General features: G+C 41.2%; 1 protein-coding gene across 1 annotated transcript; it reads right to left on the bottom strand.

Moving 5' to 3' along the window:
* Window positions 1–2,909: 2,909 nt before the first annotated feature.
* Window positions 2,910–22,557, bottom strand: LOC133890467 (ABC transporter B family member 28). The gene is made up of 16 exons (XM_062330844.1): window positions 22,084–22,557; window positions 21,757–21,944; window positions 21,061–21,084; window positions 15,482–15,583; window positions 15,163–15,253; window positions 14,476–14,576; window positions 14,267–14,317; window positions 10,319–10,447; window positions 9,404–9,466; window positions 9,062–9,320; window positions 8,509–8,657; window positions 8,347–8,436; window positions 4,869–5,003; window positions 4,718–4,774; window positions 4,589–4,645; window positions 2,910–3,294 (listed from the first exon to the last, which is right to left on the bottom strand). Exons 1-16 carry the CDS (start codon window positions 22,454–22,456, stop codon window positions 3,058–3,060), a joined length of 2,106 nt encoding a protein of 701 aa, XP_062186828.1. The 5' UTR covers window positions 22,457–22,557; the 3' UTR covers window positions 2,910–3,057.
* Window positions 22,558–22,947: the final 390 nt, after the last annotated feature.

The raw sequence follows: 22,947 nt of genomic DNA, 5'->3' as shown, positions 1-22,947 counted from the left end.
CCACATATTGAATTTGCTTACAACAGGTCGATACACTCCACCACCAAGGTAAGTCCGTTTCAGGTAGTGTATGAATATAATCCCTATGCTCCTATTGATTTACTAGCTTTGCCACTTTTGAAAGACTTAATTTAGATGCTAAAAAACATGTTGTATTTATTCTTAAGTTGCATGAGACAACTAAAAAGAATATAGAGAACATGACTGAAAAGTATAGGATTGCTGGAAGTAAAGGTAGGAAGGAAATAAAAATTGAACCGGGTGATTTAGTTTCGTTGCATTTGAGGAATGATAGGTTTCCAGAACTATGAAAGTCAAAGTTTGATGTCTAGAGCTGATGGACCATTTAAGATAATTGAGAAAATCAATGACAATATATACAAATTGGACCTATCTGTAGATTTTAGGATTTAATCCCACGTTTAACATTTTAGATTTGAAGCCATATTTGAGAGAAGAAAATGAGCTTGAGTCAAGGACGACTCCAATTCGAGAGGGAGAGGATGATGAGCACATAGCTCCTTCAAATATGATCAATACCGCCAATACTTCTCAAATCATACAAGGTCCAATTACAAGAGTACGTGTATGACAATTAGACCATCAGATGAACTCATCTCTTACTGTTCATGCTTCCTTGGATGGATTACTACTAAATTCTTATGATGTTTTATTGCTTAGGAACATAGGAGAAGCAGCACAACCCTATCTAGATGTCACCCCCTCGAAGGCCAAGTCTACTCGGACTCGAGGCTGAGCTCTACTCGTGGTCGTGGTCGAGTCTCAAAACAGTACGTCAGTAAAACGGGTATAACTCTCATACGAAGTCTGTTTTAGGCAATCTTGGATATTCTGGAAAGATTACGACGAGCCCTTTCCAATGTATATGAGCTCGACTAAATATTCCTTATGGTGTAGTCAAATTCGAAGGAATAAGGTGTTGTGCCACCGTTTTGGACCTAGTTGGGTCTTGTAATCGTGTCGGAGTCAGAGTCCAGGTTGTGTATGCCTCTTTCCACAGCTGCACAACCTAGGTCAACCTCCTCGTGTTCCCCCTATATATACAAAGTAGCCGTCATAGTTTAGGCTCGGGTTTAGCTTAGATTATTCTGTTTTAGACAGTTTCACTGTTTATCGGTTTGTTGAACCCCAACTCGAGTACTTCATTGATAATTAGCAATATTCAAATTGCATCTACCTGTTATTACTTGTGTTCTCGATTCACTTGCAAGAAAAGCCTTCTTGGTGAGGTCAATCACGTCTTAGCACGGTTGATAACCACAGAGTAGTGGTGAAGTGGTTGCGAGGGTTCTCCATCTATTCTGTTCGAAGCCTTTGGATCATCAATATCGAAGCTCACCAATCGACTTATCATATTACCTTTTAGAAGATCGGGCAAACATGCATCACCCCTGCTCTAACAAGTTCTCTTCTGTTCGTAATTATTCGGTAAGTCTTCCCATCCCGATAACTCACACAATGCCAAGGCACCAAGTTCATACATTTCACAAAACTAATTATGATTAAAGATGAAATGATAGTGAAGTACACAGTCCTAAGCATACTAGTAACAAGATGTCTGTCTTATCATAATTAAAGTTGCCGAGATGAATGTCCTAGGGTTACCAAGGTTATATTCAAGTCAAAAGCATTCAGGTTGGCTAATCTAAAATAGGGCATAACTAAATCAACAATTCAAATTATGTCATGTGGAAGATGGCTGATATGGATTGTGGTGATAAAACTGGGTTCAATATGATCAACAAGGGAAAATAGATTAAGATTTGCCACCGCTAATGTCCTCGAGAGGATCCTGCTCGAAGTCCTGCGCTCCTGGCTCCTCCTCTTCTTCAAACGCTCCGGTCTCTAATACATGGCAAACAACAACAAAATAAATACATACAAAAACATAAGTAAACTCCCAAAAATATGAAATTGATGAGAATGGATAGGGCTTAAATTTAGATGAATATTAGCGAAAGAATCGTCGAAAACGGAGCTGAAACAGAGGAGAAACGAGCTTCCAAAATTTAAATCTGGAAAAAGAAAAAAGGTTACTGTTCATTTGGACTAGCACCAGTTTTGACGGGTCGCGGCCGGAACAATACCAATCGCTCACCGGAGTTGGAAGCGACGGCAGCCGACAAGGGGAAAACATGGAGAGATGATTTGGGTAGAGTTTTTTGGCACCTGGAATGTGCGTGGGGTGTGAGAGAAGGATCTTCGCGCTCGACTTGGCCGGTGAGGCACCATCGGCGGCAAGCAATGGAGATGGAAGCCGGTGGCCATTGTAGCTCAGGAAAGAGGGGGAGGGGTTAGCAGAGAGGCGAGGGAGGTAAAGGTTGGTCAGGTGAAGCTCACCGTGGGGCCTAATTGGTCGGCGATGGTCTTTGGTGACGGATCGACGACAACTGTCGTAAGAGGAGAAAACAATGTGAGAGAGAAAGAGAGAGAAGTGGACGTTGGAGCTTGCCTCGACGAGTGGCAGTGAGGTGCAAAGGGCGAGCGACCGAGCGAGGGCTACATTGACTGACGATAGTGTCCAAAAGCAAAGCTCCGTGTGCGGTACAACACGAGGTGGCTTGTTAACATCAACAGGACAGGGTGACATAGCGGCTTTGGAAGCATGTAGCATGGGTGAAAAAAAGCAACACAACAGCTGGCAGCCTTTTCTTCATGTGCGTGCCCGGCCCAGCAAGGTTCTTAGATGTTGTCATCGCACAGTGCCAGAATAAAAGAGCGACGAGACAACAATATAGACGACAACTTCATCGTCGGTACATGACAAGGGTTAGACGAGTAACAAGGGTTAGGCAGGCAGCATTGTCACGACTCAGCGACAAGGCGAACAGCTGGCAAGCTCGGGCGCATGTGCGTGTGCTGCAAGAGCGAGAGGAAAAATGTTTCCAAATTTTATTTGGATTTGATTTCCTTTAAATCATTTTTTTAATTTCAACATTGCTGAGATTTTAGGATGTTACAAACTCATCTTTCTGCAATCAAGGGTACCAGTAACACACTTTAGTGCGATAGCACTGTTGCTAAGTTAGCAGAGTCTTACTCGAACGCAAGCCTCTGTGTCCCGACAAGTGATGCGTAACTGCCTCCCTTGGCAACCAGCTCGGTGTGTGTCCCCAGTTCAGTTATCTTGCCCTCCGAGCAAACAGCAATTCGATGCGCATTCTGCACAGTGCTCAACCTGTGTGCAATCACCAGAGATGTCCTTCCCTTCATCAAGTGATTGAGAGCCTCCTGCACGAGCCGTTCGCTTGTTGCGTCCAGTGCACTGGTAGCCTGCAAAAAGCATTCGTTCCTTGAGTGAATACAAAGCTAATCATCGACTAATGATAGGCCCGACCTATTGGCAGTGACCAGTGAATGAGAAAGAGGACCTACAATCAATACGTGCTATTACTATTAGCTCCTTAATTTATCGTTTTGGACCTTTTAAAAGATTAAGGCTGATCTACACTACATTTGTCAACATAAATATAGGTGCATGGCCCACATCCGTATACAGTGCTGTAAAAAGTTAAAAGGCGACACTTGCCACTTGAGATCACTGGAATTTTAGCCCGGCCAAAGAATTATTTTGATGATCACCGACCACCTCGACCAGCTTAACTTAGTTTTTGTTCATGATTTTGAGTTCACTCAGTCCATACACCAAACGACCAAATCAATATAAAACTAGCTAGCCTTAACTTCTCAACATATTTCCTTACCATTCCCCTCTGTTCGCACAATAAAACCATGGCAGGACACCCAGAACCCTTTCTCTAAAAGTACTAGATCATCACTTACAGATTGTGCCAAAGCCCAAGCAGCCGCTTGCACACATGGCAAGGCGTAGTAAAGTGGGCAACCATTGTGGTCTCATTGTTCCTCAGGGACAGGAATAATCCAGCTTTGCTTCTATCTCAATCTTAGCATGCAAGGTTCATGGACTACCAGATTGCTTTTTTTGTCTTTTTCCTTCGTTGTTTACAGAGAGAAAAGCATATCAGGTTTATTTGCCTGAGGAATATTTATCGTATCATAAGTCTCAGTTCTCCAAAAATTTGGCTCCCATAATCATGTGTTGTGATTATTTTTGGAAGCATCCTGTATTGGAGCAATGATTTTTTTTTTTACCACATCATGTGTTGATTTGGTAGCATGTGACATGATTATTAATCCCCATTCCACACAGGTTGGGTCCTTCCTAATATCCTTTGCCATGTTTGACACGACTTACCTCAGTGATTCTACACAGTTAGCTCGAGCGATGATCTAGCTTTAGTAAACTTAATATGAGCCCAGACACTGAGCTCCGTCAAGATAAGTTTGTTGGCAGCCCTACCAATTGAATGACTATGTTCCACCCAAGCTTGGGCAATGACAGGCCATAGTTATACTTTATCTTTATTATCTCCTTTGCCACATCAATTGATCCATTTTATGGATTGAACAATAAGGTGAGTGCATCATCACAACCTTCCTAGGTTCACCTTTTTCTCCTCTTTAAAATTAAGTTTGCACCAAATCTAGATGCTATGTTTGAAAGTATGAACACAACAAAGCCAGTTCAATAGTAAGAAAGAGATACCTCGTCAAGTATTAGAATAGGAGCATTTTTCAGAAGGGCTCGTGCAATTGCAATTCTCTACAAAGCAACAAAATTAGAGTTTACAGTACTTGTTAATAGAATAATTAGGAAATTAATGTAGCAGATTACCTGTCTTTGTCCCCCACTTAGGAGATCACCTCGTTCACCAACAAGAGTGTCATACCCCTAAATTGCAATGAAACAAGGATGTTCGCTTATGATTTTGAGATAACTAGTGCCAATCAATGATAGGCTAAAACCTATAACAGACTTTCCCAACCTGTGGAAGAGAGATGATGAATTCGTGAGCATTGGCAGCTTTAGCAGCTTTTATTATATCATCCTTGGAGACAACGTCATCTGGGAGACCGTAAGCAATATTTTCTCCAACAGATACGGAGAATAGGACTGGGTCCTTCATACCAAAAAAAAAAAAAAACACACACACACACACACACACACACTTCTTAGAATAATAAGTACTACTTAAAATAAATAACTACTCCATATATAAATAAATGTTCTCGAGCATGGCATGGCCAATGAGGCAACTTTGACTACTAATTTCTATGATAAAATGTAAGTCAGAACAGTCAAAATATAGTATAATAAAAGTGTATTTGATAACGAACTGATTGGTGTTACTTTTTGCTATGGTGGGCCCTCACTAAAACCGTAGCGCCAGGGGTGGGCATGAACACCCAACCACGTGGAGCCACCGCAAAGCTAACAAGAGAACAGTTTCCCTTGCGCATTAAGTTAGGAGAGTTTATGTTTGTTAACTTTAGTTATTTGATTAGATTGCCGACATAAAGGATCAGGGACCTCCCCCCACTCCTCCCTCAGCTCTCTAACCCTACCCATAACACTTTCACTAGGTCAACCAAGATATATTTGCTCATATCAATAGTCAGTTTGAAAGTTTGACTTCACCTTGTACAAAACAATATACATTTGTATACAGTAATAGTAAAACACAACATATTTTTGTGCCCTTATTCTCAGTAATTAAGGCATGCTTGCATAGAAAAAAAATCAATTGTTCAAATCGAAGTTGCCAAAACTAGACTGGCCCAGTAGTTCAATGGGGAAAAAACAAAACTTGTACCTAGTTCAACTAAGCTACTGGATCGTCCATGCTAGGGACCGCTTTGAACCAAACAAAAAGTGAACTGGGCATATTTTCTAGAAACTACCTAACCCGAGTATGGTTGAACTGTAGTTGAAGTATATGGTGATTGTGCACACCAATGGAGCTTCAAACTGGACAAAAGCAGTTGAACCTACCTGATTCTCAGAAACCACCTAAAAAAGCAGGGTACATTCGAACCGTCTAGAGGCAATGTATACAATAAATGTTAGAAATTTGGAGAGCACGGCACTCGAACACACGACCTGGGCTCAAGGGTAGTTGTGCAAACTACTGACTAATCGGCCTTGTTTCTAGTGTTAAGGGTATAATAGTCAAGAGTATTATGGTAATCTCCTAGTCTAGGGTTTCCTCTCATGTCTTCTATATAGTCTTCTATATATTGTCTTCATACGCTATCATTGAATACATGTTGCTATTTCTAACACGGTATTAGAATTAGGTTTTGTTTTGGGACACGACAACATCGTCCTGATCTGGCCAGAATCGCTGATCTTTTATTCTCTTGCGTCAGCGCTCTCTCTATCTCGCCATACTGTTCATCGATCTATATTGTTCCTATCTAGATCGGTTTTTTGTTAGGTTATAGTACCAAATTTGATCTATAGTACCTGTTCGTCGTGTTCCACCGCCGCTCCGTCATCCTGATCTGGCCATCGCCCGCCCCCACACGACGCCATCAGGCCTCCCAAGGCAGCCCACCCCCACGCTGCCTTCCGGCACCCGTGGTTCTATCTGCGCCGCCAGACTCGCCGTCCGCGCGCCTCTCGAATCGGCTCGACAGCTCCTCGCTGGAGCCGCTCCACCACTCCAACTGCCCGATTCGACAGCTCTCCACCGGATCCGGCTCGCCATGCCACCCCTGCCTCTTTCAGCCTGCTTCGCCCGCCCACAGTCTGCTTCTCCCGCTTCGCAGTTGCCTCCGCCTCCTCTGGCGCACCGGAGCCCTCCCGCTCCGTGCCGCCTTGCCGCCACATCTCTTCTTCCAAGGTGCTAACCTACCGCAGCAAGTCCTCGCTCAGGTGTGGACGCATGCCAATCAGAACAAGACCGGCTTCCTCGGCCAGCCGAAATTCTTCAACACGCTCCTCTCTCATCGGTTGCTACCATCACTGGTTCTCTCTATCGATCTAGGGTTGCCGTGTTGCCATCTGCAGCATCACCAATCTGCAACGCGATCAACCTCACGCTCATCTCCACCGGCTTGTCTACTTGTCGGCTGGAAATCTTTTTGCATCATTGTAGGTATTCTCTGTTGCTTTGCCGGTCTCGTTGTTGTTCCAATCAGCTCCTACTCACATCCACACCCATGGTTTCTCTCCGTCGTTTGGTCTCCTCTTTCTGGTGGTATAGCTTGCTCTGATCTTGTACGTTTGGGTTGTGGACTACTACTTTTGGAGATTTTATGGTGAGATGTTGCGTCTTAGGTGTGGTAGCATGCTGTTGTGCTAGGTTTTGCTTCGGTGCTTGCTGCTTAGCTTTTAGTATCCTACCACTGCTTGTGCTAGTGTCTTAGTCTCGTATTAGAATCTTTACAATTCCGCTGCGTCCATGTCCAAGTTTCAGTCTCGCTTTGAGTTCATCTATGCTATGCAAATCCACATATTCCTTCGTCCATTCGTCGATTTCTTTTGTGATTAGCTAAGTATTCAACTTTGTTGAGCTAATTATTCCCTGTCGTTATTGATGCAACCACGCATCTAGGTCTTTGTATAGCTTTTGTGGCGACTTCGTTTGTCGTCTATTGCTACTTTTCATCTAGGGCATTCTTGTGCCATCTAGGTCTTTTCATAGCTTTAGTGATTCTTGACAAGGGCATCTTTTGTTGTCATCATCATGACTCTACTCTTGTGCTTCACTATGTACTTCTTCGGCTAGATTCAACAGGATTACAAGACTCCACTCTATGATAGTTTTGAAGAGACATATTTTGGATGTATTAGTCTAAGTTTATTACTTAGTGTCATCTCTTTTAAATGCAACGTTATTGCATATGACTTGCATTTGAAGGGGATGTTAAGGGTATAATAGTCAAGGATATTATGGTAATCTCCTAGTCTAGAGTTTCCCCTCACGTACTCTATATATTGCCCCCATAGACTACCAATGAATATAAGTTGATATTCCTAACATCTAGTAGCATACACCAAGGAGCACTAAGTTTTAATCAGCGATCCAACTAGTCAACCAGCGGTTGAACCAATAAACCAATGAACTAAATGTCCAGTTGACACCTGATCCGGTTTCAATAATTATGGTTTAAATGCTACTACAACAGTTATACTCCCTCCGTTTTTCTATATTTAGGCTTGTGTACACTTGTTAAGAAAAAAATAACATGTCATCACACCCTACTATATGCGTGTTTCTTGCTAGCCCATTAAATTTGTTTCTCCTAAACCACTTGTTGTGACCAATGAATAAAAAATTGTCTTGTAAATTGTAATACACATTAAATTAACTGCAGAAACTTTAAGAAAGTATAGGTATGTCTCCTATTCAAATCTCATAACAGCAAATGAAAAGGAACACTTCTATCCTCAAAATATATTATAATTTTGTAGATATAGCAGGATCATACATGGTATGGAAATTTTTAATGGTATACCTGATTCACTAGAGATACTACTCGAGACCATTCTCTTTTGTCAAATACGCGGATGTCTTCCCCTGCCACGGTGATGCAACCTTGAGTTGGCTGCAAAAATAGAGAACACTGAAATGTTGCTACAATAATGAAAAACTATAAGTGTCACTACAGCAGCAGTACCTCGTAGTACCGTGCTAAAAGTTGCACCACTGTGCTTTTCCCAGCACCACTAGACCCTACAAGAGCTGTGACTTGTCCACAGTCAATTGTAAGATCAAGGCCGTTTAAGATCTCCACATCAGATCTCAGTGGGTAAGAGAAGTGGACGTCTGCCAGAATCACATGAGCTCTTCAGCATGCCAGTAATCCAAGAATGTCATATAATAGTGCATTAGGGGTTGTATGCTGCTAGTACTCTTCACATTTAGAGAAATACAATCAAAAGCAAAATTATCGAATTGCTTTCATTAAAAATCATAACTGTGTCCATGATTATCATGAATATGCTGCCTGAAAACATATACCCTCTTAATTATATATTTCAAAGAACAAAAGGTGAGACATGGCGAAAATATGATGAGCTTGACACAATTTAAGTTACAAAGATATTCAAACATGACACAGCTGTACAATGATATATAACGCAGACAAAAGGTGAAATATAGCACATGCATACATATAATACGGAAAGAACTTCTACATGTACTAAAAATATTAAAAATAGCAAACAGACCTTTCAGATGAATGTCACCAGACCAGGCTAGATTACTACAGCTACTGGAAGATTTCAATGCTGACATGAAATGTTTATTAATAGGGCCATTTTCATACACTCCACCATTGGAATCTTCAAGCTCTTTGCTGTCAAGTTCTTTGGCTAAACCATATGCAAGTGAATCATCAATGTCCTTTGCCGACAGAATAGAATTTATTCTCTCTATAGAAGCGAACGCTCCGCGTAGATCACCAAGGGTATTAACAGCTCCTTGAACCTAAAACATATGTTCTGCCACATAACTGAATATGCAATAAAGCAACATGAAACTACAAAAACTTCTCAAGAATTGCTACTTACAGCGAAGGTTAACGTGAACGTGTAACCAATAAAAGATGCCATTGTTCCAACAGACAATTTGCCCTGAAATGGTGAATCATCATTTTTTTTTTCTTAATTCCATGACCAGTCAGTCCAAGCTTGATAGCATCAAATTAAATTCAAAACACAAACGGGGTACTAAAATGACCATATTAATGATTAAAACGAATTGTTGCATGCATGCAGTCCTAAGATAGGCATAAAATGTGATCCACAAAGCAAGACAAATGAACAATGTTCAGACGTTTTTCTTTTCTTTTTTCCAATAGGTACACATTCAATTCCACTATATGATGCCAGCGCACTCAAGAGAATCAATATAGTGGTTCAGAAGTATTTTGATGATGAAATGGATATATATTGGTGTGCTAATAGGCACCAAGGATGTAAAATTACGGGTAATCTATATAAAACTTGATCCAAGCATTTTCAAAGTCTAGCACGGCAATATGCTTACTGCCATATGAGCCCAAAGATAGTCTAAAACACTAAGAATTCACTCTATACATAGTACATACATTCAAATGGCTGAGCTCCATTGTGGAGTTCAAGGCTGTAGCTGATCTAGCGTTGACCATAGGGAGAAGTCAGAGACATCCTGCAAATAGTGGAAGTGGCAACCTCACTACATAGTCAGACATTCAGGAACTGGAACTGGGTGCATCACACTATATCATGCCACTCTAAACTGTCTGTGCACCAATTAAGCTTACCAACTCTGGAATCGTTCTGCCACAGATTACTCCTTATATGTTACACATTCAAAAACTATATGATGCTTTGTAGAATGACATGGAACTTTCCATAACAAAACCAAGCAGCACAACAGTTACAAAATGGAAATTAATGTCAGAAAAATGTAAATATTACGATGCAAGCGATTATGTGGCTTACCGCATTGACCTTGCTTCCACCAAGAACATAAAGCGCCATAAGGGAAACATAAACCACTACTCGTGTTAATGATTCATTAGCAGATTTCAGCACTCCTAGTTTCGTACCACTATTTTGGTAAACACGTACCTGTCAAACAAGAATTTGAACTGGTGAGCTAATGATGTATGGCTGTATCACTGCCATTTTGAAGAAAACCAATTGGGTGCATCAAATATATGGAACAATATTTTGTTCTTTTTCTTGTTAATTAGTTTGTTTAAAAAGACACAAAAACCTATATTCTGTTCCTCGGAGAATAAGTTCATTTGACTCCCCTAAACTTTCAAAAAAGTCTGCTTAATCAGCTAAAATTCAAGTACCAGCACTTAACTGCCTAGGGGTACCTCCAACAGCAGTTTGCCACCAACATGACATGGTCTACATTTCATCTTTAGAAAAGTGCCATGAGACTGGCATGTAATTTGAGATGGGTCAATGTATGCCACACGCGTGCACACACAGACGCACACACATGCACATACACAGAGAGAGAAACAAATATTAATCTGCTGTTAACTTTAGCTCACAACAGGATAACTACCTAGAGAGGCAGAGGAAGGCTAGACGTCATGGCTTGAAGGAGACTAAGGTATTCAGAGGAGGGATAGGGATAGACTGGGGCTCAGAGAACTTTAGATGGGAGAGGTTTCAGCTTTCTTTTTCTTTTCTTTTTTGAGGGGAAAACAGTAGGGGAAACCCCTACTGTGGTATATTTATATATATATATATATCAAAATATAGAGATCGAGCAGGCTGTACAGAGGGAGGAGCAGGGCTACAACTCCGCTGAAAGCAAGAAAGGAGAAAGGGAAGGACTCCATGGGATCAACTCTCTAGGAGTGGGAGATGATCCATGGGTGGACTAATGCGTCTAAAGACTCCTTGAATCTGTTGGACTGAAGTGTTAATTCATCTATGAAACCAATCTTCCATCCTTGCAGTGTTGGGCCTATTTGTCTGAAGATGAGATAATGTTTTTTGTTTCCAGATGTGCCAAGCAACAATGATGAAGACCTCCATGAAATAAGGCTGCTGAAACTCAAGCTTGGCTTTCTGAAGCATTAGGAAGAACGGCAAGTCTTGGTCCCAGCTGATTCCAATAGTGTTCCAACATGTGATGCTAAAGGAACATTCAAAGAAGAGATGGAAGGTTGTTTCCTCGGTGTCCGTGTTGCGAAGGACACAATTATAGTTGTTACCTTCAATATGGTAGTTTCTTCTTCTTAACATATTTCTAGAGTTTATTCTGTCCATGAAGATAAGACATGTAAAGACCCTTAGTTTTCTAGAGCAATTTGATTTCCAAATCCAACTGAATGGGGTTGACAGTGCAATTGACTTGAAAGGAATAGAGTAGAATTTCCTTGATGAATAAGTTATTGATCCCCATCAGTACACCCATATGTCTTTTTGTCTTTCTTGTGCTTGTGTTTCTTCAATTTTCCTCTGTAGGATGTGCAGTTCTTGGAAAGCCTCCTCTGAGAGAGGAATATGAAAGTGTCTTTGTGCAGATGGGTCTTGCAAGAATTCTGCTACTGAGATGTTCTCATTCCTTGCAAATGAGAATAGCCTAGGAAGTTGAAGCCTCAAGCAGCTACCATCCCAAGCATCATTCCAGAGCAGGACTGTAGTGCCATCTCCCACTTGGAACAAGGCAATGCCTCTGTAGTGGTCTGAGAATTTCATTATGTCTCTCCACCAAAAGGAACCTTTGTCTGATGTTGCATGTGGAATCTGACCATAAGCATAATGCGTGTTCCAGATTGAGTTGACCTAAGGAAGGTCCATCTTGTTATAGAATTTGTGCAGGTGTTTCATGAGAAGAGCTTCATTTTGAGATTTCAAATCTACAATACCTAGGCCACCTTTGGACTTAGGTCTAGAGACTTTTTTCCAAGCAACAAGGGGTTTCCCTTTTGCATTTGCATCACTACCTCTCCATAGGCAGTTCCTTCTTGCTCTATCTATGTTTTCAATGACTGTTGTTGGGAGCAAAAGAGTGCACATTGTGTAGATTGGGAGTGAGGATAAAGCTGAGTTGACAAGTGTTAATCTTCCTGAGGTAGCAAGAAAAGAGGCTACTGCTGACAGTCTCCTTTCCATCCTGCCTATCAGAGGGGCATGGTCTTCAACTCTTGACTTTGTTGTGCCGAGAGGGAGGCCAAGGTAAGTGAAAGGTAGGGTTCCAATCTTGCAGCCAAAAACACTAGCAAGGTGCTTGATCCTAGTCTCTGGAACATTGAAGGGGACCAAGCAAGATTTTTTCATAGTTAACCTTGAAGACCAGTGGATAGACTGAAAGTCTGCAGGAGACATTTGAGGCAGAAGATATCTTTTTGTGAAGCTTTCATGATGAGAATGGTGTCATCTGCATATTGGACAATTGGATAGTCATTTTCACCAGTGTTGCTGAGAGGAAGGCCAATCAGCCGGTGACTGTGAGCCCTGTTAATGATATATTTGAGTAGCTCTGCTGCAATGACAAAGAGGAGAGTGAGAGTGGGTCACCTTGCTTGACCCCTCTCTTGCAGTGAAATGACTTCCCAGGGACACTATTGAGCAGGATTGATGATGTCCCTGAAAACAAGATAGTTTCCATCCAACTAATCCACTTGTCATTGAAACCCAACTGTTTGAGCATGCTGATAGAATGTCTGCCTGCCACCTGTTTGCTAACAACTTTGTGAGCAATTTGAGAACTGAGTTGAGCAAGGAGATGGATCTAAAATCATTTATTACAGTAGGGTTGTTGATTTTGGCTATTAAGGTTATCAGGGAGCTATTAATTGCCTGCAGGTTTAGGGTTCCACCACAGAAATCATTACACAGTTCATAGGAGTCATCTTTAATGATGTTCCAGCATTTTTTCAGAAACATGCCATTAAACCCATCAGGTCTAGGTGATTTGTTAGTGGGCATCTTCTTGACCACATTGTCAATTTCTTCTTTTGTGAATGGCTCAGTTAGCCATTCTAGATTGTAATGTGGTTGAATCAAGTCACCTAGATTAAAGTGCATTGTAGGATCTTCGGTTTTCCCCATTCTTTCATTGTAGGCTTCTAGAATAACTGCTGCTTTTTCAGTATGATCTGTAATTACTCTTTCATCGTTTGTTTCTAGAGAAGTGATAGTATTGATCCTATATCTTTCAGCTACTACAGCATGGAAGAATTGTGTCCTCATCTCCAAATTTGACCCATCTAACAGTATACCATTCTTTCACTTGAGGAGGTTTCAGCTTTCTTGTTTGATTAATAATGGATACAGTGCTATCCCTTCTATAGGGATGATTCGACTTGAGCATAAAGAAACAATCTCTACAGTTAAGGAAACTTGCCTCTGAATACATGGAATAAATCTCATACTCAAGTAACAAGAAAACTAACATTTACTGTCTAAAATTTCAAACTAATATTGGACCAGTGGGCCCCATATGAACAGTGCAAGGGTGCTGTAATGTGACCTGAACAAGCTCTATGTAACGGTACTGCTACAATACTCAAGCACATCGATATCATCCTGCAGCATGTCCATGTGTCAGCCCTTATGGAGAAATCAGATAGCATCATCTTCCACGTAGCGAAACTGCCTCTAAAACCACTATAGGGGGTTAATTGTTCTGATACTTGATTTCATGTAGAGAAACTGCCGCTAAAACGACTGTAGGGAGTTAGTCGCTCTAGTACTTGAAGTATATGGGGTAGATATACCCGGTACTGTAATTCAGGGAGTGTGGACTTTTGTGGAAGTTCAGGAGTAAAATGGTCTAATTCTTTTTTTTCTGTGAACAAAATAGGCAGTATGTACTTTAATATATGCCCGCCCTTAATTGGAAGAATTATTAATAGAACATTACAATGGTTGCTAAATACTAGTGAAAGCAACACTAAGAAACTCATGGCTTACCAAATTGTCAAACAAAGAAATTTGTCGTTTTTCACCGCCAAAGGACCGAACCTGCAAATGAACTTTTGAATAAAATAAGGATAACCCAAAGCAGTTAAAAGGTATGGCAGAAGAGAGAACATAAACCATTTCAGTAACACAAAAGAACAAAACCCATGAAATTCAAGTATAGTTTAAATGCGCGTGTCTGAAAAAACAATGGCACTCACAGTACGAATAGCTGAAAATGTCTCTGATGCGCAGTCTGATATGCGTGCTTGCACAATTCCATAAGATTTAAAAGTGGGAACAGTAGATCTCTTGAAAAGAGCTGTTTAAACAAAAAACTGTCATGATAAAGGATATGTATATGCTTTTGGAGATATGCAACAAAAATTGTCAATACCACTTCAGCAATGTATTTCTTTAGAAGAATGTAGTATGCTCAATCACCAAATAGAAAGAAAAATTATTCATAAAGTACTTGATAGCCTAAAAAGATATTTGGGTGGGGGCAGACAAATAAATTTCAGAAAGTTATATGACATCCTACAAAATGATATTGAACAATTCACATTTGTAAATTTGGCTCGCTCAAGACTCAAGAAGCAAGTTCTTGGTTTGCACAAAAAAAAAAGGTTGATAATCTATGACAAAATAAAACATCACCAGAAAAAGATAAATGCTCAATGCCAGGCCCTACTTGTCTCCTAGCTACACATATAGGATATGACGGATCAAATTCCATCATTATGTCCTAATATAGTTAAGTGCTTTGAATTTATCACACATATCATCTTGTCTCAAAAGATATTGTAGGACTTCAGAATAACGAAAGTGATTTAGTCAGCTTAAAAAAATGCGATGAAACAGTAAGTGACACATCCTGATGGCACAGTCAGCCTTTAGAAGATTACCAACTAGCATGGAAACGGAGACCATTAGAAGCCCTAGAACAGGAGCTAGCTCAGTAGATAGTGTGAAAAGTATACAAAGTGTACCAGTGATCTGAAAAGTAAAGCAGGAGAAAATGTTTTAGAAGACCCTCACCTGAAATAAGGTGTAAGTAACAGCGACCACTAAATTAATTGAGTATATGATATCAAGGGAATAAAAGGTCAAATATGGTTGAAGTTAATACTTTTAAGATCATTACTAATAGACCTGATTATACTAATCAAACTCTTAGCACTTAGCAGTACCAAGCTTACATTCTCATAGTGTAAAGTTTCTTGCCTCAGAGAGTGCCCTTAGCCCACGATCTCTTGATATGTTATCACTTACAACACTCTTCAAGGAACCCAAATCAGATGTCAACAAACCGGTCAACTCACCAACCTGCAGCCAAACAATAGTAAGATATTTGCCTCAAGACGTGAAGCAGACAAATTCTTTCCAATTTATTGAGACTAGAAAGCACCAGTTTACTATGTTTTCATGGAAGATACATACAACTAAGAATCCATGCTTGATACAGAGGTTATGTGCCAAAGCGAAAAACAAAATCATATTCTAACTTGATAGAGATGGAATAGCTTATTGTCATCTACTACTTGTTTGTCAGAACTCAGAACACAAGAAACTTGGGCATATTGATCAACATATTTTACATTTACATATTTTTTAAAGAAACATACATTTCAAATAAAGGGTGTCTTATATATTGCTACAGACCAAATAAATTCAATCAATGATACTTTACTAGAACTAGTCAACACAAAGAAGCAAGATAGTATATATTTTTTATTATTTTCACAAAATGCACAATAAATTAATGTAACAGTCCAAGAAATAAATTTGTTGCCAATAGGAAATGAGAAAAAGGTAAATAAATAACAAAAAGAAAAGGAACAAAACCCTCCACGGGCCTTTTTTTCTCTCGGCCCTGCTCGACCGCCACCCCCCCCCCCCTCCCACAACCCACACTTCTCTCCCCGCGCGGCACACCCTGCCTCCTGGGCCACACTCGCGCTGGCCCACACCTGCCTCTCTCTCTCTCGCTCTTGCTGGGCCCGCCTGTTAACACGTCGTCAACCTCTCGCCGCCCCTTTCCTTTTTTCCGTGCTGCAGCAATCCGATACGCCCGCCAATCTCACGCCCGAAGACAGGAAGGCGACCCTGAGCGACCGCAATTTTGGAAGGCCCAAGCACGGGTAAGGGAAGAGGATCAAGAGCGCATCTTGATTGACCTCGAAGACCCGGAATTCCCCGCACAAATCTTGCCGGCACTGAACCCTAGCCCAACATGGATTCACGCTCCACGGCCTATAACCCCCCCCCCCCAAAGGACCTCTCCTTGGAATCCCATAGCCCCCGCAATCTTTCCCCTCGCGAGTTGTAGCCCGAGCGCCGCTCGAGAGCTCCCTCGACGAGATCAGACCGCCACCGAGCATCCTCGTCGTCGCCACGCCTCTGGAGACCGCCCCGATGCCGACATGCCCCTCAAACAAACTCCTCGTCGCTTAGGGATCCTTTTCTGCCGCTCATCGTAGCAGTCCAAGCATCGGAGCTCAACTTCGGCGACCTCCTAAGCTCATGCCGCCGTGAAGACCTCATCGTCGTCGCTGTTCTCGCTAGATCTTAGGTAGACTCGATCTTTGCCATCTGATCTCGCGTGTGAGATTAGGATTAGAAGATGGCATGCCCCTTCATGCTAGTCAATATCGACCGTCGCATGTACATCGTGCGCGCTAGATTTAATTAAATCCCTGCCTTGTCAGCTCGACCACGTGGGAAAGCCGCGTCAACCCGCCAGTCTGACGTGGGCTTGCCGCGTCAGCCGTCTGTCCAACGTGGTGCGCCACATCAGCATCACCCTTTTTCCACTTTCTTTAATTCCTCTATTGACGTCAGGTTGACATCATAAAGCCCTTTTTCTTTAGAAAAATAATTCATGAAAATTCTAAAATCTGAAAATAGGTTTTTCTTTAATAAGAAAATTTTGAAAAAATCCTTAATATTTCCATAAATCCTTTATATATGTTCCCTTAATAAAATAAATATTTTAATTTCGAATAATGTTTTAGAAAATCTGGAATAATTGTTTTAGTGTTTAAATAAGTTTATTTAATGTTTTTAATTATGGAAAAATGGTAAATAATTAGGATAATTAATAAATGGGTTTCTTTAGTAAAATAATGTGGAAAAATCTGATTTAATGCCTTTTAGTGTTTCTTAAATTCTTAATAATCTTTTTAATTCTAAATAAATGCTAGAAACTCCAGAAAATTCCAACACCTTCCTTTCACCCTTCCAAGCCATATCTCCACCGTTGCAATCGTTTTCTTCGCCAATAATTCGCCAAAAATCATACAAATAATAATTGGGTTGTTGTGTGCTTTTGACTCTTTCTTGGTTTTTAGTGTTTATTGCGTTGTTTTATTTTGCGCTTAGACGCCGATGTCCAGGAGGAGTTTGCAGGTTTTCAAGATCAGGAGTCGAGGAACCCGTTGAGCGCCAGGGTCAAGGCAAGTTGTCCTTGATGCATTTTGCTCCTAAATTTTCTAAATGTTTTGTTTTGCAAAGTTGCATGCTTATAGTTGTCGGTGGGAAACCCAAGTTAGGCTTGACTTAGTTTTTCCCATATCTACCTTGTCGCCTCGGTTTTGGTGGGATCAAGGGTAGAATTGCTTAGTTTTGCTTGGGAGTTTGATCATACAGTTGGAATAATAATTTTGATAATGGTACTATGCAACATGAGATAAAATGATGATAATGTTTTTAGCAACATGGAACTTAGGGTCTGGGCAAGTTTTGCATGTTGGTTGACCTGTGATGTGTTCCAGACAAATTGTAGACTTTGTCGGATAATTAGTGATTTCCCTGTGTTGGATGATAGCGGTCTTTCCCAATCCATGTTAAGCACCAGTTCATGGTGCGATCGGACCGAAATTTATAGTACAACCATAAGCTAGGTATGGACGGGCTTGGCTAACTAATTAGTTTTCTCCTAACATAGTGTGGACCAGAGAGTGGAACAGGGAACAAAATGGAATTTCTCTAGATCCGTATGACACAAGAGGGGGCTTCCATTGTTGAGGTAATTAGTCACGCGGTAGTGGGGCCTTAGCAGGTAAATATTTGTTGGGAGAGACTTTGTAAAAGCCTTGCAGTGCCCAGCGCACACCTCGAGAGTGTGTAGGAGTTTTCCGTCGAAAAACGGATACTTGGCAAAATAAGATAACACGTCTTATGGGTAAAGTGTATAAACCCTGCAGAGTGTAAAACTGATTAATCAACCATACTCACAGTTATGAACGGCGAGTAATGCCACGCATGATTAGAATTCACTGGTCTGAGGTGGTTAACCTTGGGTTGGTGGTTCATTCATGGTTGTGGAAACCATGTTTGAGGTGGTCAACTTCGGTTGAGGTGGTTTATGTCAAGAAGGTTATCTCTTGAGGTTGTTATTTATTCAGTTATTTACTTTTGCTTTTATTAAATGTTTTGTTAAAATTATGCTTTTATGCAAATGAGCTCATGTAAACCTTATTATTGTGAATACATTCATTTCATCTTTTACCACAACTTGGGGAGTACGAGACGTACTCACACTTGCTACCATAATACTCAGTCAGGTAGATTCTGAGAATGATTCTGAGGATGAAGAATTCTACGGTGGTGCTCTACATCGATTGCCTGTGGAAGATGCGGAATAAAAAGATTGTGCTAGCTGTGGAGTTTATTTTGCTTTTTGACCCTCGAAAGTCCTCTCTGTAGTAACGAATATTCATGTCAAGTTATGACATTGTGTTTTATTATCATCAATGAAGTCTCTATATATTGAGGTTGATTCCTGACTCAATATATGGCATGGGTATTGGTCTATCCTTAGATCGGTCGCGACAGAGATTGTATCAGAGCCGTGTTGACCTAGAACGATAATCTGGATAGCCCTAAAAAGAGAATCTTAAATCGCAATAAGATATTCTTTGAAGACTTCCCTTCTACACATTTTTCTCTTTTCTTTCCGCTAACCCCTCTCTATCTTTAACTTACAGGAGAATGCAAGCAAAGTTGTACCCTCCCTGGTCAATTCGTTGATCACCCCTCTTATTTCTTATTTTCAAAAGGGCCCTGCTCTCGCCTCTACTGCCCAAATAGAGGAAAGCACTCCTTCCTTTTAGTACTTGTCACCTCTATTTTCTCCAAGAATATACCCCAGATACCCCGTCCCCTTAAGAATCTAGGATTGTCCCTTAAGCCAATAATCGAGTAGTGTTCGCTTAGGTCCTTGGAGTTTTTGGTTCTTGTTTATGTGTTGTGTGTATTGCAAAATCACCTTCGGGCATGTGTCAAGATCCACTCTTAAAACAAGATAATATAATGAAAGATCTTTTTAGTAAAAACAATCTCCAAGTAAATCTTAACCTAAGGCGGTAGACTTCGCAATGGATCTGGAATCCGATGGAATGGATTAGGTGACCAAGTACAATGGAATAATGTGACATTGTGTTTTGTTATCATCTATGAGGTCTTTATATATTGAGTTTAATTCTGGCACAATATATGGCATGGATATTGGTCTATCCTTAGACCGCTCCCAACAATTAACACCATCCAGCATTTTCTTTTAATGAAAACTGATTTTTATTCAAGGTTGTCAGGATCGCGATCCGTGTTGTAGGATCGTGCGATTCTAAGATCATACCTGGGCTTGATGATACGGATCACAATATGGATCGGATTTTGGTAGAATCGTAGCTGGATCGTGATACAGCTCATAGAATCGTTAGAATCGCGACACAAATGCAATATTATGCGATCCTGCGCACAGGAGAAAAAACAATCGTTTGATTACTCTGGCAACAGGAAATCCATGCGCCTGCTACAAACCCTCGACATGAGAGAGATAGGGAGAGAGACAGGTGAAATCCCAGGAAGCGGCAGCCGCTGTGTTCTACCCAAAAAGGCAAGCATGCTACTCTCTGCCTTTTCCCTTCTCTTCTAGATTCTCCAATCTCCACTGTCCATTCTTCCTGAGCTGCTAGGGTGCTACCTACTTGAATCTGCAGGGTAGTAGAGGCAGTCGTGATACGTGAAGAGCTCCGGCAACGATGACACTGCAATATCACGGCGACTTGCTTGAAGGCCATAGGCGGACTCTCAGATCCATGCCTTGCAGGTGCAAACTCAAAGGTGAGCGGTTGTAGACTGTAGCTGAACAACCTTTAGGCCTGTATCCTACCATCTTTGTCTCTATAGATGTTTTCTAATTTTATTTGTGTTCATTTAGAACTTGGGGACAAGGGAAAATTGTCAACATGAGGAAACAATAACAGTAATGCTGCTACTATTAGTGTTAATTTGTGTGTTATGACAAATAGCATTCTTTGCATGTGTCAATGATATTATTATTACTCTCTTTTCTTACAAAATTGCTATAGACAATCCATTAAATGTATTTCTTTATTTTACAAAAAAAAATTAAACTTAAAAAAGAAAAATATCATAGGATTTTGATTCTACGATCCAATCCTGCTCGGCGAAAAAGATCCTACCTAGAATACCGATCCTGACAACCTTGTTTTTAATTAATCTTAAACAAATATTGTATAGTTCTTCACTATTCGAACAGACCAGACTTACGTTAATTCCATTTATGACATAATGGAAGAAGTGTCGCATGTTACCTGTAACAACAGGAAACAAAAGCATATAGTGTATTCCCACTACGGTACTATTGATGATTTTTATAAAAGTACGGACATTTTAAGAGTGGGGAACATGTATTTTGTTACTGAAGCTTTTTTCCTCTTAGTAACTGTGATGGTTGAGTGCGAAGATGGTGTGGTGATTGGTAGAAAACAAATTACCTTATGACGATCAAAAAACACCATCTGTAAAAGGCAAAAGCAAAAAAGAATTATTTAATACGAGTTTAACACAAGGAACTATGACTAACAAGAAGTAAATACAAATTCGTTAGGTGGGTGCCAAATTTCCACTCTGATGATAAAGTGGCTTCTAATCAGAACTTTAAAGAAATAAATGTATGCATTGCCCAAAAGAAAATTAGGAAAGAAATTACCATAGCACATGGAGCTTAACAGGCTATGTAATGGACTACATAACCAGACAAAATTAAAGCAAAACCTGTGTTAACTAGCACACAGCATGTTTGTAGTCGTTAAGATTTCATCATTGAGTATGGATACTCCACGGTAACTTAAATAATAACTTGTTAACATCTGCCAAATACATGGTATGTTTACCTAGTATAACCGTATAAGTGGTTGTGTAATCTATGAAGTGACCAACATGAATCATTCTATCACGGTTTGAAGACCGTGTCATCTTTAACATGTATTAAAAAGTTAAAATAATAATAACTGGGTTTGAGCTACACTTGGCAGAATTGGTGGACAACCTAAATCAGCTCTGCGGACATGATAACAAAGCCACATAACAAATCAACAAAGATAGATTCAGCAATCATTAGTAACTAACAAGCACACCCAACATTGTTGACTATATGTAGAGCTTCCAGTTTCGGTCTCTACCGAAATTACCTTTTGGATCAGAATCCTTCGAAATATCTGGCTCCGCAGCCTGGCCATAACCTTCTCCCAGATGACAGTCATGTTGATCACAAATATGATTGTGAAGATGGGCTCCAGCGTGTATAGCACCGCGATTTTCGATAGGAGCCTCCACAGGGGCTCGTTCCCCCTCCCTATCAGCGTCTCGAAGAACCTCCCTGTCGCACAAACACAACGCCACCGCCACCACATTTTAGAAAACCAATCAAGCGAACAAGCTAGCATCATCGGCCCCAAGGGGTACGAGCCATGCGGTGAGGTGCGTGCGCGCTAGCTGCCTCCAGCCCAGTACCCCACCTGAGAAGAGCGGCATCGAGAGGGTGCAGGTGGTGCAGGCGAGGAGCGCGGCGAGCGAGACCACGATGCGGGCCTTGTGCTGCGAGAGCAGGGCCCAGACGCCGGCCCAGGTGACGGCGTCGGAGGAGGAGCAGATCGCGGCGGCGACGTCGGCCGCCGCCGCTGCGGCGTCGAGGGAGGGTGGCGCGTAGGCGGCCTCCGGCCCCGGCGCCGGCGCGGAGATGTAGGCCCGGGGTGGGCGGGGGCGGCCGAGGCGGAGCGCGTGGAGGCGGCGGCAGGAGGGGAGCCGGCTTGGGTTTGGGATAAGGGTCGGGATGGCGCGGGAGGAAACAGGGAGGAGGAGGAGGCGCGCGCTCCAGGTGGAGATCGCCATAGCGGCTTCTCCTTCTCTTCCGCAATCCCGTCGGGGTTTTGGCTTGCGACTGATGCGGTTGCTGAGATGGGAGGTGGAGGGAGGACGGTATAGGAGATAACGGGAAAAAATTATGAGGGCGTGCCACAGAGACCTCAACGCCCGTCCAAGGTCCAGCGATAATCGAAAATTCACGTTTATTATGAAAACCGCTTAAAATTTTATGTGAATTTGCTTAAATTCACTTGATCAAATTTATATTTCGAGAAAAAAACACAAAATGGGCATTCGGTAACCGCTTGAATTGGATCGGTAACCGAGCGAATTCACCGATTTATCGACCGGTTTTTTCATGTTTTTTATTGACCGTATTTCTCGATAACGGTTCGATTTTTTCATTTATCGGGCGGTTTTTTCGAATTTCAATGAAGTTAAAAAAAATTAAAAAATTATTTATCCTTATAAAATCAATAGCTAATTCATTTGAACTTCAAATAAGTGAAACAATTTTT

This window comes from Phragmites australis, chromosome 14, assembly GCF_958298935.1.
Source record: "Phragmites australis chromosome 14, lpPhrAust1.1, whole genome shotgun sequence".
Lineage (NCBI taxonomy): Eukaryota > Viridiplantae > Streptophyta > Magnoliopsida > Poales > Poaceae > Phragmites > Phragmites australis.
This window is presented reverse-complemented; position numbering and strand designations above follow the sequence as displayed.

Bases quoted from the DNA above. Each gene is read 5' to 3' on its own strand.
- LOC133890467 (XM_062330844.1), bottom strand. From the start codon at position 22,456: ATGGCGATCTCCACCTGGAGCGCGCGCCTCCTCCTCCTCCCTGTTTCC. The intron at 15,584-21,060 runs GTAATTTGTTTT...GTTTGGCTGCAG, and splicing joins TGTTTTTTGATCGTCATAAG to GTTGGTGAGTTGACCGGTTT. The intron at 14,577-15,162 runs GTAATCTTCTAA...TTGTTTAAACAG, and splicing joins CTCCGTTTCCATGCTAGTTG to CTCTTTTCAAGAGATCTACT.